General features: G+C 45.5%; 2 protein-coding genes across 2 annotated transcripts in view; one reads left to right on the plus strand and one right to left on the minus strand.

The window, feature by feature from the left end:
• Window positions 1-17,926, plus strand: part of snd1 (staphylococcal nuclease and tudor domain containing 1) — a 165,660-nt gene that overhangs the window by 60,768 nt on the left and 86,966 nt on the right. The gene's annotated exons all lie outside the window — the stretch shown is intronic.
• lrrc4.1 (leucine rich repeat containing 4.1) lies at window positions 11,586-16,656 on the minus strand. Its single transcript, XM_076722354.1, has one exon. The coding sequence runs from the start codon at window positions 14,998-15,000 to the stop codon at window positions 12,136-12,138; it is 2,865 nt and encodes a 954-aa protein (XP_076578469.1). The 5' UTR covers window positions 15,001-16,656; the 3' UTR covers window positions 11,586-12,135.

A 17,926-nucleotide genomic window follows, 5' to 3' on the forward strand; every position in this document is an offset into this window, starting at 1 on the left:
AAACTAACAGTCTGTTCAAATCAGCGCTGTCCTAAAGTGATGGCGTTTTAAAGCTCTTTCAGTGTGAAAGCATGTTTGAAATAAATGCGGTTTAATGGCATGTAATGCTAGAATACTACGAGGTCTCCTCACTGAATCGTCTCTGTTGTAGTTTGACCTAGATAGTGCTCACTGTGCACTGCTAGAAACAGTATATGGTCTCTGTCCTTCACCATATGTCAGTTGATTCTGATGGAGCCGCTTGAGGAAATGGCTCCGGGCCTCTATGTTTTATTGATGCTTAGATTGATCCTGGTCTGTTGATGACTGCGACACAGAAGTGCGACATATTGGCAGTTTTGAAAGACTAATACACATTCATCTCTCTTTGTGTCTCTCGGAGCACATCTGATCCATGCATACATCAAAATCAGATGTGATAAAGGAAGTGTATTGATGCTGCTTCGATTGTAGCCTCAAATGTAGCTCTGCTCGTACCTTCTTACAGCCCGGGATCCTATGCAAAGGAATTATCTGTCATCACTAAACGTGCAAGAGGGTCAGTGTGTGTGTGAGGCTGTGTGTGTTTACAGGCAAGCGCAGAGCAGATACCAGCATTTCAGCCGTGCTAATGGTTCCCTTGACAACACAGCAGTTGCTACACATCGCTGTCTTGGCTGTAGGGTTAAAGCACATACCAGAAAGACACACACACACACACACACACAAATGGGCCTGCACATGCACCCAGTGAAATCAGCTGTCATGATGAAAGGAGCCAGTTGGTCTCTGCGCCTTTTCTCCCCCACTCCCTGTTCTCAGAATTTACATATGGTTCACTCAGACCAACACACACACTCACACACCCTGCTGCTCACACGCAGCGTCTTCACCTGTCTCCCTTCCCGCCGTCTTCTACGTGTGTGTCTCCGTGTGTCATGTCCGTCCTCCGTCACTTGCTCGCTCATTGAGTTGTCAACGTCTGGCCCATGCTGCGTAGAGGGCACACCTACCTAGACCTCCCATCTCCTCACGTCTTATCCTTTTCTTTTCTGCTCTCAACTTTTTACCTCTGCTTTGACAAGACGCTCCTTTATCTGTGTGTGCGGTCGTGTGCGTGGGTGTGTGTGTGTGTGTATACCTGGCATGAGCGTGGAATCTAGCCTCAGAGATTTGAATAAATAAGAGCAGAGTAAAGGCCAAAAAGAGGAGAGATTTGGAGCAGTAATCCTTCCCCAGCTTACCCCAGCACAACGTCCTCGCGCCTGCACCCTTATCCCCATCTCAGCATCTCCTTCCATCCACCTCTTCTCTCTTTCCATTTCTTTATATCCCTCACCAACAAGAGCGAGGCTATCTCAGCGGCTGTGTCAGCGATCGGCATCTCGTCCCACCTCCCTCTCCCTCTTTTTCTATGTTTTCCCAGAGGAGAGTCGGGGGCATAAAGGGAAGAACAAGCCTGGCAAAATCTTTTCAAAAAACCAACGGGGATTGGGCTCTCAGCTTTGAATCCAGACAGATAAAGCTAATGGCAGAAGTGGGCGACAGGCAGAGAGCTGTGTGTATATGTGCGCGAGCACAGCTTCAATTGAGGCCAGCTATAGAAATGTAGTTTCTTTAAACCCCTTTGCTGGCTGAATCTCTCTCTTCGAATGTGCAGGGGTGTATGCAGGGGAAGTTCCAAGAAAGGCTGGCCGGGGCACTGCAGTGTCTTAACTGCTTTCGTTGCCAGCTGAATCCCTCTTAAAGTGAGAGTGTTTGCTGCTCTGTAAGTGTGTTCAGTTAGGTGATCGATACATCCGAGACCCACAGTAAATTTCAGTATCTTTGACGTGCCAGGGTGTGTGTGCGCAGGTAAAATTTTGTTGGTCCCTGCCTCTCGGGCTGAGACTCATGGATGCTGCAGTTGTCAGGAGCTGTGTTGTTGTTAGCACCAGGGCCTCTGGTGTTTCTACGGCACTGACATTTAGCACTGAAGTCTGACACACCCACAGACAGACAGGATGCTTGCTTCCTCGTACATTTTATACTGCCGCTCCATATTGTTTGTCTGCCACCTCACAGCAACTCGTTTGCCACTTTTTGGCTGAGAAGTGACACTCACACATATACATCCACACACACAATCACACACACAGAGTTATTATCTCCTGGAACAATACTAATAGATGCATGTACTGCTGTGAGCAAACAGTTTGTGCCTCTGCTGCCAACAGAGTGGGAGGGTGAACGCTTGCCAAGTCTCCTCTACCATGAGCCTCCTCTCTCCTCTCCTCTCCTCCTCTCCTCTCCTCTCCTCTGGCCACCCTTCTTTGTCGCCCCTTCCTGTATTTTCTTCTTTTCATAAATCATTTCCATCTACTTCCTCTCAAGAGCCACATCCTCCTGTTCTCTGTCTTAGTAATAAACTCCCATCAGACGATTACCTCAATAGGCCTTCCACTTCTATCACTAGTGTGTGATACCACCTACTCGATTCACTTTTTTCCTGACTTGTGGCACTAATCCCTCATGTTTACACAATAACAGTGCATCGCCAGTCGTGCCTCGCAACTTGGTTTGAAGTTAGTTTACCGCAGCAGCGGCAACAAAACTGTAATTGATGGATAAACACAAGCCTGCTCGCACATATACGTCTTTGATGTGTCTGGTTGTGTTTAATTAGCTGCAGTGAGGGACAAGAGAGCGGTGAGGGGAGAAGAGCAGTGTTACTGGCTGTCTAATTATCGGCTCCCCCGTCGGGCAGGTACTCTTATTTCAGCCGGGCCGACGAGGTCGCGCTCAGCTTGGGGCCACACGGCGCCTCTGATTCACCTCTTATCGAAAAGTTCTCGGGTCAGGAATGTCTAACTCGGCCATGATGACCATTCGTGTTCAAAAAACAATCCTCCCTGGTGCCCACCTCCAGACACTAACATGTGGTGAGGATGGATCTGTCCTGGCCCTGAACAGTCAGTTGATTATAATTGTGTTGTCAGAGGATTCAGTCAACCCAGTTTCTCTTCTTGCAGCTGAGCATTAAAGCCTTGTTTACTTTAAAAGTTCCAGCTTCCATTTGATTAACAGCCTCTTCATATTTATAATGTCTTCTTCTGCCTCCAGTGACTTACTTTTTAGGTTGTCCCAGTGCAGCTCTAGAAGGTCTTGCGAAGTTGAAGTTTGCATTGTCTGACATAAATAAGCAGCTGCTCGATTTAAATGCTCTCTGCTGTCTGTTTTCTGGGATGGCTTTGATCAGTTTTTATGCGGAGGAGGCATAGTTAGACTGGCGCTGGTTCACCTGCAGTGACTCCTACACAAGCTCTTTCACGTAGGTAGCACGCAGTCACACATCTGTTTGTCAAGTGTTTTCACGAGGCTGAATCCAGGCCAAAGACCAGCCCAAACACCACTGGACGCTGGACAATAGCTTAACGACAATAACTGCTCTATGTACTGGAACATGATTTTCTTTTCTACTTGCGCAGTACAAATGTAAACAAGTGTATCCCCTACGCTACGCACAAATCCACAAACAGACCACTTCACAGCACTTGTGCTCGTCTTTTCCTCTTCCTGCTGAAGCCCAGCCGCATGTATTTGAAGTCCGAATTGAAAGAAAAAGGAATGAGCTAAATGTTTACAAACGCTGTTATTGTTTCAGTGCTGCCTCAGATCTGCCAGCAAACCCACATCCTTTTCTATTAAGTAAGGACTGTGTTTTAAACAAGCACTTCTGGAGACGCCGTTTATTTGGGGTCCATTAAAAACTTGTGGCTGGGATCAGCGCCTGGACCCCACCACCTCGTAAAAACAGCTTTTGAGCTCATCTCCCCTCCCTTTCTCTTCATACTGGAGTTGCATCTACATTTTATTCCACTTAGATTAAGTTAATAAAGCCTGACAAATTTCCAAACGCCCCCCTAAAATGCTAAAAACTCGAGTGGGGGCAAAAAGACTCCATTACCAACAGTGCAGTGAGGCTCTACTTGTCCACTGCAGACAGAGGTTGTCTATTGATTCGTTTGATCTTTAAAAATCACTGCTGACCCAACTGCATGCACGCATTCAAACACACACAGCAGTTTGCTGCAGCAGCTGAATAATTCTGCCATCACATGAAAACCGTGTTTCAACCCCATGGACGCTCTTTGCAGCTCGTCAGGGCTTTCATCTCGACGTTGCTTTCATGTGCCATTCTGTGCTCAGCGGTGCACGTTCTCTCAGCGAGTCTTTGACATTAGCGCGCTGCTTGTCATCTCGAAGTCCACATCAGTGTAAATTCACAATCCTACAGTTACAGAACAAATGCCCAGCTCGCCTTAATGTGCCTGATGGGTTTCTAATCTGTTGCAATCACCTTTTCAGGTCTGCTCCTTCTTTCCCATCTGCACTGCTCTTTGGTCCTCATCCTTGCCCTTCATCTCCCTGTCGTCGCTCCTTTTCTTGCCCAGTTCTCTCGACGTGTCCTTTCTCCATCTAGCACTGCTATCCTCTGACACTCTAAATCAAGTTGTCATAGATAATGTGTGGGCCTCGCTATCCACCTCAGTTAATTCTTCTACCCTTGTCAGTTTCTCCTCACTGCTTCCTTTCTTTAAGGTCTTGAGCAATAGGAGGCCATTTTGTCACCCCAATTCCAACCCTCCACAATCACCAAAATGTCTACACCCACATACACTCATTATCATCTTAGAGAAGATGAAATCCCAGAACTCTCCCCGTAACCCCCTTCAGACTCACCCAGCTTTTTTCATGTGATGTCAGTCTCCGGGTTGGTTTAAAAAAAAAAGCTGCCTGTTTCCTCGCTGCTTTTCTTAGACTGAACATGCAGCAGAGAATTTTCTCACCAGCACACTGTATTTGACACTTTCTGTGTCTTTCTTGGATTCTGCGTTTGCATGAGAACATGCAGAAGTGCCGTGGAAACTACAAAAACGGTGTGGAAAATCACATCTGTGCACCTTTTTTAGTAGGGAAGGCTGTACATGAGAACATAGATACAAATGGCTGAATGGTTGAGGAAATTACAGGAATCAAGGGAGGTTTCGCACACTTCAGTAAACTGCATGTACTACAGTATACATGTATTTCTGTTTCTGTGGCTATGTGATAAGACTTTAGAAGCAATGATGTTGTCAAAGGATTAGTTCCCTGGTTTTCAATCCCTGACCCTATTATGATTTTTTCTATATATTCCTTTGCCTGTTCAGTTGCCTGATTGCACTCTGTTTAAGGCCACTAACAAGCTGCCAAAAATGTATTAAACAGAAGCAGAATCTGGGGAGCTGGACCTTCCTCAGCTAGAAAGAAACCCACAGACTTGAGCTGTCATACTCTCTGAATGGAAAAGGCAGCATTTACGGCATTTTAACTGTGTGGCTTTGGGTATTTATTCTATTAGTGTGTTTTTGTATCGCTGTGTTCGTGAGTGAACGAGGGCTCTTCCTGAGCACGGTCTCCTTGGTGATGCTGCGCCTGTGATCATGATTTCTCTCCAGGCTGTAAATCTCAACAAAAGCAGTGAAATTAATGGTCAATGGCTTCATTTTTCTCTCCGCGTGTATGTGCTTGCTTTTGTGTGAATGTGTGCGCCTGTGTCTTTATTTGTTTGTACCCTCACAAAAGCCTTAACACACCCCGCCCCTCACATATGCCCCCCCCCCCCCCCCCCCCCACCCCTTGCTGCTGTCACTGGTCGTGATTTACTCCACACACCTCGTCCTCAACTACTGGACAGGATCATAAAAGTAAGGCGTCGTCGTCAGTGGCTGCTAAGAAAGCAGAGATGTTTTTCACCAACCAAAAGGGCAATAAACTGTCTCACAGGAGTAACACACTCGAGTGGTCCCCTCTACGGCGAAAATAGCTCACACAACCCACCTGCCATTCAGTCTCAGTTTTAGCAACAAAATCCGTGTTGATAGTTGACCACGGTATACATCCAGTAAAATCTGTTGGCATGCACCTATTCAACACTACAGCCTCGACCGCACTGGGCTCAATGCCAGCAGTACACTGTGATGAAAATTTTTCTTCTGCCTCTGTTGACCCCAGTAGCAACAAATCATACCACCAGCTGGTCACTGAATATGGCTGTTTGCATCAGTTTTCACACGGTCAAAGTCAGGCGCACCAGCAAACAGCACCTTGGCTTCACCATTTACTCTGGTCCACCAACACCCTCTGCACCTTTACCATCTTGTTTTATGTTTCTAACTATTCCAAAGACATAAACCTGTAAAATACACTGTATATAAAATGTATTTAATAGTTTAACTGGCAAGGATAACATGCCAAATAGTAAACTCAGTCCCTCTTTTGCCATAATTAGCACGGCGTCAGTCTGCATCGATGATGTGCTGTCTCCACCTTTGACTCCGCATCCCGTCCAGTCCCTCTATTTGACATTAGGACCAAACAACTCTCTGGCCCTGACTAATGTTGACTCACAAGGCAGCACGCTCCCAGGCCTGCTTAGAATAGCCTCCTGTCTGCTCCACTAGCACACTGGCTAGTGCTCACACAAACATCCTACCACGTGCACTGTGTAGCACACATGCCTCGCTGAAACAAGGGATGCGGATTTTAGGCACCATCGGTCGCTGGCTACAGTATGCTAATCGTAATGAATCAGTAATCAATTAAATGCGAATACAATTGCGTAAAACACAATTAAAGCAATTGGCATGGGCTATGTGTGCAGCGTGGCAAATTAAAATCATACTAATGCTGCCATTAGAAATGACAGTGATATTCAGCAAATGATGAAACAAAGTTCCAACATTAAGCATTATGATTATGCATAACTTGCAGGCTTCTCTTAAAAACATAAATCACATCAAAGTCACCATGCAAGGCGCTGCTTCATATCAGTGGAACAGGCCTCCAAAAAAGAAATGCATGGATCAAGAAGGAAGAGCCAATGGGCTGAGAAGCACCTTTTTATCCTCGCCGTTCCTGTATGTAGACGACCATTTGTGCCAAATGCTGATCACAGGCTCTCATCAAAGACGGCGCAATTATCCGAGGTGTTCAGCCAAATGAAACATTATATTTCTGCTATATGTTGATAAAGTTGTGATCAGATTTTTACAGAGATTGATTGTTTACCAATTAGTTGCTAATGCTTTTATATACATTTTAGCAGACACTGATTAGAGCGATGTCAAGTGTGCAGCCTCTTTGACAGAAACAGAGAATGTTTCAAACGTGAACGTTGTCTTTGCTGTGCTGAAAAGACTGAGTGAGGGGCTTTAGTTGATAAATGGCTGATGCAATTGAGATTGCCGTGCCTATTGGTCTAGGTCATTTTAATGGAATAACATTTTATTACAGCCATCTTCTGCGCCTCAGTGCATAGTAATTTACAATGAGAAAAAAAAAATCTAATTAAGAGATTGCATCAAAATAATTGGGTTTCAAAAAGTCCTACAAACCCTTTTAAGTTGGGAATGAGCTCCTTTCTTAAACTGAATGGGAAAGAAAGTGAATCATTTTGTTTTCGCCGCTGGTTTAAGCGCTTTGGCCCCTTAAATCCAGTGTCCTCCTGCTCACACTGAAAACACATGCGCATGCACATGGCTGCACTGTGGCAGTTATCGTCCCTGCAGTTCCATTTGCGCTGACCTCTTGATCTCCCATCCTCTCTACCTTCATATTCACCCGTCTCCCTTCCTCAAGTACCCCCAGTGGTCCAGTCCATTACTGATATCAGCACTTCTTATCTGCTGCACTGTGCTACGGCAACATCACACTCTATCTCTCTCTCACCACCACACCCCTTGTGTTGCAGTCCAGGCCATTCACCAATCATGCAGGAGCCATGATGGCCAGGCTATATATCCCCCGTTCCATCTGTAGCTGGCACTCTTGCATCACATTTGCTCTGCTTACTCCTTTCCTAAGCGCCTTTGCTCTCTCTTCTCCTCTCTCTCACTGCTTTGTCTTCCCCTCTTTTGTAGCTCCAGCACTTCATCTTTTTTCTCTCATTTTTATTTTATTTTAATCAATGTGTTTTCACTTCCATCTCTTTGTTTGTCTTGTTTTCTGCTTTTTTTTTGTTTCCTCCTTCTCCCTCCCTACTTATCTTTTCATTGTGAGCCTGATTCTACCTTAGTTCCTTTTTGCTTCTCCTTCACTTCTTATATCTTTTTCTTTTAATGTCCCATAAACACTTTCTTTTTTTTTTTTTTTTTTGCATTGCTGTCTACTCTTTGCTTCATACATAGATCTGCCCCCTAACTGTTTCTCTGTTATTTTTCACTTTTGCTTGTTCCCTAATAACTTCTTTCTAGCAATTTGTCCTCCATTCCTTCGCAAGTCTTTCCTACATCTCTATTCTATACCACTTTATCTTCAATCCTTCTCTCCCTCCCTCCCTCCCTCCCCAGGCTCTGTGAGCTGTGGGTAAATAGGTATGTCTAGCCTTGCTTCCTCTTTCAAATAGCCTCATGATTGCTAATGAACCACACAGACAGAAGGGGGAAAAAAACATGATGCGGAGGAGGAAAGGATGGAGGGAAGGAGTGTTTCCCATGGAGACAGGGCCTTCAGTGGCTGGCGAGCTGATTGGCTGATTGATGACCCTGTAACCATGTTGACTGATTACGATGAAGGAGCCTGTTATACCACAGTGCAGCTTCATAAGTTACCGCATAGCCTCACATAGATGTAGCCTAAGCCCCACCATACTGAGGCAAAGGAACAATGGCCACGCTTACAGTAGAATTCCACACCACAGCTTAATGCTGAAGGTAGTGCTTACATCTGTTCATACGCATGCTCTCAATCCATCAAACCCATTTACACCATACATTTAGATACGACATAGCTCATACCTACTTGTTTTCACTTGTTTGAGTATTCCTCCTACTTGCTTCACATTGGAGACAATCGGGAAGCCACTGCCTGGCTTTGCATAGCTATACTATCTAAACAATTACAAGTAAACAGGAGTGGGAGACAAAGGCCTGCTGCCTGGGGTATGACTCAGTGTAGTGACAAATGTTCAGAACAGTATGAATTTAGCATGTTTTTGTTTTTGTTTTGTTTTTTTTAAGAGTGCAGTTATTGGAAAGTTGCTAGTAGAGAGGCAGACAGGGCTGCAACCAGAATTGAACCTTGCATATACAGTTATGTATCCACCTCGACTGTTTGGCTACCCTGGTACCCCAAAATGGCCACGTGAAGCCTCTTGCTCTCTCACAAACTTTTTCCTTACGCTCCCTTTATTCTCCTTGTCACGTTTTACTTCTCCTGCACAGTGCAGCTCTTAAATCCTCCTTGTTTTGATGTAACCCCACACAAACACAGCTGGCACAAGAAACACACACATACATGGACAAATGCAGACAGACTCGCATATCTGATCTATGTAGCTCATTCCTGCACATGCAGAAAAGGCTCAGTATTTAAAAAGCAGCCTGAGTCATCAACAGACATGGCAAGAGAGGGAGGATAGCAAGAGCTGTAGTTGTTTTGATCAAGTCTGATTGTTGCCCAAGTGACCAGTTGTGACAGCCCTGGTACACTGCAGTAGGTTATTTTTACCCTAATTCGATGGCAGTTAATAGAGGATAATAAAATTCTCTTTTTGGGATAATAGACACATGCAGTCGTGACCACTTGGTGTGTTACCACACCCATATCTGGCCCTAGAAATGCTGTTATTGTATTGCAGTTTAGAGTTTTAAGGTTCTCTCAGTATGTCTCTTTGGCCCTTACTGTCTTCACGTCAGATGTCCTTGGTCCCTAGGATCACACACAAAGTCCTGTGTGCTGCCTCTGAATATGTTTTCTTTTTGATTTGAGTAAATTAGTTTTCTCTGCACTATATTTTTCTGCTGCACAGCATAATTATGCACCTTTTAATCCAAATCTACTATCCTCATTGGGATCATCATATCCACCACAGCCTTGCAATGTAACACAATGTTAGAGGATGTTTATGTTATATATTTACAGCATATACAGTTTTGCTCCAAAACAAATGTGTTTCCATGCACAAAATATCATCTGAAACAGCTAAATGTGAGACTTCTCTCTCTCCCTCCTCCACTGTCCTCTTTAACCTTCCATCTCTTACTCTATTTGTGTCACTCTCTCCCTCTTTTTGTCACTTCCTAATTTCTCAGAGCTGGACTGTCACCCTCACAAACACACAGATCACAGGCTCTCAGCTCACTGCTACACTCTTTTTGTGGTGTGCCATGTCAACTTTCCTCTCTCCTTTCCCTTCAAACAGTCTCCCTGTTGTACTTCCTCAGTCTCAAATGTTGAAACACTACAGTGTTGGAAAGGCGAACCCTGATATTATTCTTGTGGCCCTCACAGGTAGTCTCCATTTGCCACACTTAATACTGACGTGGTTACTGTTACTGGGTAAACTGATGTTGTCAACTATAGTACTAGGCTGAAACTTTGTGACTGGACTTTATAATGTCATGTATGTCCAAAAGCTTTTTTCCCTCTTATTAATTTTAATTCACTTTAGAGTTGTACAGATTTACAGAGGTTAATGAGAAGGGAGTATCCATGGTTGGCATGATGATTATGGTCTACACGCCTTTAAATTACTCCCTTGGAGTTCTTTTGTAATATTCTTTGTCATATCTCACCCACATGTTGCCCACTCCAAACATGTTATTATATTTTTTGATGATGTGCTCCCAAGGTAGTTCACATCACCTTTCTTTCCCTTTCATAATTTAAATTAAGCAGCATTCTTGAATTACTGTCCCCCATTAAGCGAGAGGAGAGAAGCGATAGCAGAAAGAAGAGTCCCATATCAGTCCCATATACCGTGGCTACATGTCTATTAACCATCGTGTATGTTGTATGTTATCTTTCTTTGTTAGGCAGAGAACTGTGAGCCTATATTGTGATTGAGAGGGGTGATATTGTCAAAGATGAAAAATGTACAGTTAACAGCGAGACCCGAATGCATTTGTCACCATAAAAAGCCCCCATACTGATTGATGAAGGCACAACAGCTGGCAATGCAATGAAAAGTGAAATGAGGATCTATATTTTTTGGCAAAGCGCAAGACAGTCTTAACACCCAAACAGTATTTCACCTTAATTTATCACCCTTTTCACTCATTAGATACATAATTAATAACACCAGTTTGTAATGTGGTAATTGAGCAAGGTAACACAATCAGCTTGCATTGTTCAAAGGCATCATGTAATGAACATTTCAATTAACATTAGATGTTATGATAGCACTGCTATACTTGCTTGCGGACATACCATTGCTTAATCTTTTAACATCTTAACACATTTGCAGAACTCAAGAACTTTGATTAAATACATGCTTTTGATCAGCCACACCTTGATGAAGCAACATGACACACACTTTTGGTGTGCAATAAAAACTGAACAAACTTCTATTACATATAAAGAATAGAATAACAGGAGGTGTTGAGTGATTTTAAAAAAGCACCATCCACTTCTGCACTGTGATTCATTCTGCCTGAGTCATTCAGCACATGTAGGGTTAAAGTATAGCTGCAGCGTCTTACTGCAGTGTCTAAAGCATTTGGCTGATCGTTACAGTATACGCCAGGAGAAGAAGCAAAGGGGAAAAAACATCTCTCTCTAATACTTCCTTTTTTCTTCCAAAAATCCTTTTTATTGCATTTTTATAACATTTGGCACAGTACAAATTCTTGGTGCTTTTACAAGATAAACCTGTAAAGATCGACATTGACCTTTTTTCGGTTTTTGTTAAAGAAAGACTTCTCAGTATAAATATTTTTTTCTTATCACTGCATTCTCTGTAGCATGGTGTAAAAATCACACAGAATGCCCCTTTTTAAAACAAGACTACCCTCATTTGTCAAAGTCAAGACAGCATCTTAAACAACTCATTGTTTTAAATAGAAGTTACAAGTTAGAAAATAGTTTCAATTTCTTTTTAATATATGTTTCTCTATCACCAGCCCATGGTAGTTTCAATTTGTCCATATATATATTTATTTATAAGCATGTACAACAAGAAATCATCAGTCTTTTTAAGTTTGCACTCTGTACAAAAAAGTAGATCCTGTCCTTTTTTTCGTTGTGCATTCTATTGCATGACTTTATGAGGAAATGACGAAGGGGGGCGTGGGACAGGGGTGGATGGGAGCTAGGGACCTAGGGAAAGGAGCTGGATCCTTTTGGGGGGCCTTTTTAAATCTGAGTCTCCTGTACCTTCTCCTTGGTGTGAGTTTTTATGACAAAGGGCTCAGCCATTGCTGTGATGGTGCTGGGCAAGGTTCGAGGCAAAGAGTTCCCAACATTGTTGTCTGTCCATTTAGCCCCATGGCCAGTTGGTTTGTAGGTGTTGTATTTGGGCTTTAGAGTGCTGTAGTCCACCTTATGGGGGCTGTAGTCCATTTTGTGTGGACTGTAATCAAGTTTCGGTCTCTGACTATGTGGACTAAAGTCAGACTTGAAGGCGCTGTAATCCGTTTTGTGGGGGCTGAAGTCAGTCTTGAAGGCGCTGTAATCAGTTGCAGTCTTATGGGGGGTGTAAGGGTCCTTCAGTTTGTAGGTACTGTCAGTTTTAGATCTCTGGGCACTGTAATCTGTTTTGGGTTTAGGCTGAGTGCTATAGTCAGGTTTAAATGGGCTGTAGTCAGGTTTAGGTCTTGGATGAGTGCCAAAGTCAGGCTTGAATGGACTGTATTCAGCCTTAGGTTTATGCTGTAAATTGTAGTCCGATTTTAATGGGCTATAGTCATGTTTAGGTTTTGGTTGGGTGCTGTAATCTCGTTTGAATGGACTGAAGTCAGTTTTCTGCCTGGGGTGAGTGCTGTAATCTGGTTTGAAAGGGCTGTAGTCTGTTTTAGTTTTTGGGTGAGTGCCAAAATCTGGTTTGAATGGACTGTATTCTGCTTTCGGTTTGTGAGTGCTGTAGTCCTGTCTAAATGGGCTATAGTCAGGCTTTGGTCTATGAAGGCTAAAATCTGGTGTAGATTTGTGAGTGCTGTAATCTGGGATGAATTTGTGGCTACTGAAGTCCATATTTGGCTTATATGTGGTATACTCAGCCTTCGGCTTATGAAGGGTGAAATCAGGCTGGGGTTTGTATTCGGCCTTGGGTTTGTGAAAGCTGTAGTCAGTCTTGTGGCTGATAAAGTCCAGTTTGTGTATGCTGTTATGGTCCCGGATTTCAGGCAATGTGAGAGCCGTCTCTTGAGCTGCAGACGCTGGTGGTGGAAGGTCCTCTTCATCCACCTGGATAATCTCCACAGTACGGGCAGCTGCCACTGTGCTCCTCTGCTGGTGGCGCTTTCTCAGTTTGTAGAAGGCGATGAGCATGACAGCAGCCAGCAGCGTCACTGCCACAAAGCAACCTATTATGATTTTAGTGGTCTTCATCACTTCATCAAGGCTAGGGCCCGACTTGCCTGGCTTGCCAGTGGCACCTTGTGGTCCTGGTGCCACAGATGGCTTAGCTGCACCTGGTGGGCTATCAGTGCTTTGCAGCAGCACAGTTGGTGTGGAGATGAAAACTGGCTGAAAGACGGAAGGAGAGGCAGTTGTAGTTGTTGTCCCTAGGCCTACCCCTCCTCCTCCAGCTACCCCTGCCCCTGCAGCAGCAGCTGTGCTCGTGGTGGTTTTAGTTTTGGGCATCTCGGTGGTTGGCCCCAAGACCTCCACAGTCACTGTGGTAAAGTAACTCAAATTGGATGTATTAAGCTCAGCTGCACTCACATTGAGGTAGGCCGAGGCGTTAGAGTTCCCAGCTGCATTGGACACCATGCAGGTGTAAGTGCCTGTGTCTGCTGCAAGGACATTTGAGAAATTGAGGGTGCCATCATTGAGTACTGATATTCTTGGGTGACCAGAGGCATGTGTCAGGATAGTCCCATTGGGTAGGAGCCAGCGCACTGAAGACATTGGGGCTGTGCGGCAGCGAAGGTCTGCCACTCGGCCTGCTGAAATGTTCAAGTCCCTTGGTGCATCAGCAATGAATGGTGCAGAACACTGGACTGCAGCACCCTCACCTCGGTCCACCTCAACCAACTGTCGACCTCTCATGCTGGCAGGTGAGTGACAGCGTCCACAGCAAGTTGAGTTAGTAGGGATGTACTCCCTTAGCCAGCGTGCTAACCATACAGCCTCACAGCCACAGTTCCAAGGGTTATGGTGGAGATGGAGCTCCACCAAGTACCTGAGCGGGGAGAACAGATCATGTGGCACAGCGCTCAGATTATTATGGGCGAGATTTAGCTCCACCAATGAAGAAAGGTCGTCAAAAGCATTGCGCTCTATCACTGTGATTTGTGAGTTCATCACCCATAGCTTTTTCAGTGAACGTAGGCCTTTGAAGGAGCCTGGCTTTATCTCTGGGAAGTGATTTTCAGAGATCTCCAGCTCCTCCAGGCCCTTGAGGGGACTCAGGTTTGGCATATCACCCCTTACGTTGCACATGCCCAGGTTGAGGTATTTGAGGTTTTGTAGGCCCTCAAAAGCTCCTTCTGAGATGTACTCCAGTTTACGTAACTCTCCCAGGTCCAGTCGCATGAGGGAGGGCACCCGGTTGAAGGCATAGGAGGGGATACTTTCAATGGGGTTGTTCCTCAGCCACAGTTCTCTTAGTTTAGACAGGTACTCAAAGGCCCCACTGGGCACCACCGTCAACCGGTTGTCAAACAGCTCCAGTGTGTTGAGGCTGGTAAGTCCATTGAACGCGCCCACCTCAATCTGCCGTATGGCATTTCGCCCAAGCTGGAGCACCTCAAGGTGGTGCAGGTGGCGGAAGGAGTCAGCCTGCACCGCCTCGATGGCGTTTTCCATTAGATTGAGGTGTCGCGTGTTGGCAGGAATGCCAGGGGGCACACGGGTGAGGCCACGTCGGGTGCACACCACTTTCCCCTGCTGATTACTGCAGGAACACTGCGGTGGACAGCCCTGGGGTCCCTGAGACACCGCCGCCCCCGCCAAGGCCAGGGAGGCGCTGCTCCACACTCGCGCCATCAGGAAGACTACACAGAGCAGGGCGGCTTTCCTGGCACGATGCACAGCTACCCGCCCCAGGAGACTCATGATGTGGCACGTTCATAATTCAGCATCATCTGGGGGGGAGGTTGGGGGGTGTTTGAGGGGGTGTTTGGGGGCTTTGGGGACAGGGGAAGTAGCTGGTCTGCTGGTAGTAGTGTTCAGGGGACCAGAGTAACAAGGTTAAGGGAACTAAAGAGGACAAGGGGAGAATGTGGTTTTTGGGTGCTTGCTGAGGGAAAAGAGGGTTTGACCTATCCTCAATTAAGCAATAGTTGTATTTCCATGAGCTGTGCTCAGGGACAGAAAGAGAGGGGAGGGTAGAAAGGACTGGCTTTTCTGAAATGTGTGTATGAGAAGGACATGATGATAAATTAAGCAACCAAAAACCGTATTACAAGACAGCAGGGAGGGTAGGGTGTTACAAATTGATGCAAAGAGGGGTTGAAACACTAGACACCTACCTCAAGTTATTATTACAGGTCCTTGAACTGAGATATATAGCTTCCCTCCTGTTTGCAACCAGAAAGAGCTGTGGCATTCACATCAGATGTATGTATATCCCAAGAGCAGCAAAGAAAGCCTTTTTATATTTGCTCTGTCAAAACAGGTATCAATGCCAAAGAGCTTAACCAGAGCTATTTTGTAAATCCACACATCCAAAGAGAAAGGTTCGAAGGCCCTTTGTGAGTGTTTTTTTTTCTCCCTTGTTGGTTGGAAAAAAAGAAAAGGAAAAAAAAAGATTGCAGATAGGAATCCAGTCAGGCTCCCAAAGCAGCAGTGCTCCCTTGCTCGCTTCTTGCTGTCGGCTCCTCTTCTCTTGCTTGTCCTTGGAATCCGACAGTTGATCCCCCTGCTAGACACCTTACCCCGGTCTCCATAGCACAGGCGACCACACAAACACACATGCACAAATTTTTGTGCACCAAAAGCCAAGACAGAAAGGACCAAAAGAGGGAGGTAGGTGGGGGTGGGATTGAAGAAGGTTGAATGAAAATTCCACAGTCCTTTGCAATGTTCTTTGCCTTTTGTTAGGAGGTTAGGAGGGTAGGTTGACAAACCAGGATAAAAACAGACCCCCCTCCTCTCTGTATTCCTCTGTTCACTTTTTAGTGGTCAATCAGTTGGTCGGTTGGTCAGTCTGACAGCCCTTCACCCTCTCTCACTCTCTTCCCCTTGCTCCTCCACTCAATGTGGCGTCGTGTACACTTGGATTTTCTTTTTTTTCTTTTTCTTTTTTGCTCCAGGAACGCTCGATGGTGCTTGAAAAGGCTAGGCGACACACACTGTCTTCATTAGCTTTTCCCTCCTCTTAACTAGCCACACGCTCCATCCTCGGCAGCCGCGGTGGCGACAGCAGCAATTGCAAACGCACACACACCATCCCTGCGAAGCACACAGCAGCAGTAGCGAGCACACACAGCAGCAGCTGCAGCCTGCCTTCCTTGCACTTCCCAATAATCCGTCAATTTCTTCAGCGAAGGAGTGGAGTGGGGGATGGAAGGGGGTGCTGGGAGGAGTGGGGTTGTTGTAGCTGGGTTGATCGAGGTGGGTTAGAGGGAGGAGGGGTGGTGCGCAGTTTCTCCTTCCTCTCTCTGGCTTGTTTCTTTTTTCTTCTTGTTTTCCAGTTCTTTTTTTTTCTCCTCCTCTCCTCGTGGTGATCAGCACCCCCTCGCTAATGCAGCGTCCGACTGGGGAGAGGAGCAGGACAGGGAAGGCAAGCGCTGGCTGAGCGCGCGGCTTACAGGCGTGACGTTAACAGTAGCGTCGATGTGGAAAGGATCCGTTGTAGCAGCAAAAGAGAGAGCGTGCGCCGGCTTGGATCCCTCTCTCTCTCACTCTCTCTCTCTCTCCCTGTCTCTCTCTCACTTTCACTCTCTCTCTCTATTGCTCTCCCTGCCTCCCTCCTGCTCTCTCTGCAGTGTCCTAAGGTAGTTGGGTGAGCTCAAAGCACTCAGACCTTTTTAGAGATCTACCTCTTCAAAAACCAGTTTGCTCCTGCTGTCCTCCACTCTCTTTTTTAATGCTCACAGTCTCTTGTTCTGTGGCTTTCTGGGGCTTTGTGTGGCTTAGGGGAATAGACAGGCTGTCCAAGTAAAAGGCAGAGATGGACAGTGGCATCCCCACAGCAACCACATTTTAACCCCCTCCTCTCCTGCAATAATCCAACCATTCCAACGAGTCTGGCAAAGCTTCCCAGCATTGCTGTGGTGGGAAAGGCAGGCAGATGGGACACTGTTTCTCCAACTCTCTCGCTTCCTCTTGCGCTCATGATGCCCCCCCCTTTCCCTTGATTTTCTTTCACTTTATCTCCCTTTGCTCTCACTCTTTTCGTTTTGTCCTTTAGTGGAAAATGGGGGAACATGAATGGACTGCTGACGCATCCTGCTCGGAGCAGTGCTTTGGTTTGATGCAGTGTGTTTTTGTGCATTAACCCCCCCCCCCCCAACTCCACTCCCACCCTCCTCACTGTCTTTCCTTCTTTGCTCATTCTTCGTCCGTCACTTTGTCACTTTCGTTCATCTTTGGCTGGCTCACTCTTTCTATACTTTCTCCTATGAGTTCGCTTTGCATCCATTTTTCTCACTGGTTTGCTGTGTTTGTCACCAAATCCTCACTTCAGTTTTGTTGTTGGGTTGTCTGAACATTATGTGCCATTTCATCCATATCCATTTTGATCTCTCTTTAGAGCAATGGAACTAAAAATTTAGATTGTAAGAATTTGACGAGGTTATTTTAATAGCATCCATTACATTAAGATTTAATAAGTCAGTTGTTAAAGTGACATTTATTCCTTTTAATACTGAAAAGTGCAATATATGATGTAAAATCAAAAAACAGCAACATTTTCAGCTTTTTTTTTTTTCCACTCTCCATCCCCCGTCTATCATGTACCCCTTTACAGGTAGTTAGAGCAGTCTAAACAGGCAGACCTTAACCCTCAATTTGAGCACAAACTGTCGCCTCAAGAAGC

This window comes from Chaetodon auriga, chromosome 22 (assembly GCF_051107435.1).
Source record: "Chaetodon auriga isolate fChaAug3 chromosome 22, fChaAug3.hap1, whole genome shotgun sequence".
NCBI classification, from domain to species: Eukaryota; Metazoa; Chordata; class Actinopteri; order Chaetodontiformes; family Chaetodontidae; genus Chaetodon; species Chaetodon auriga.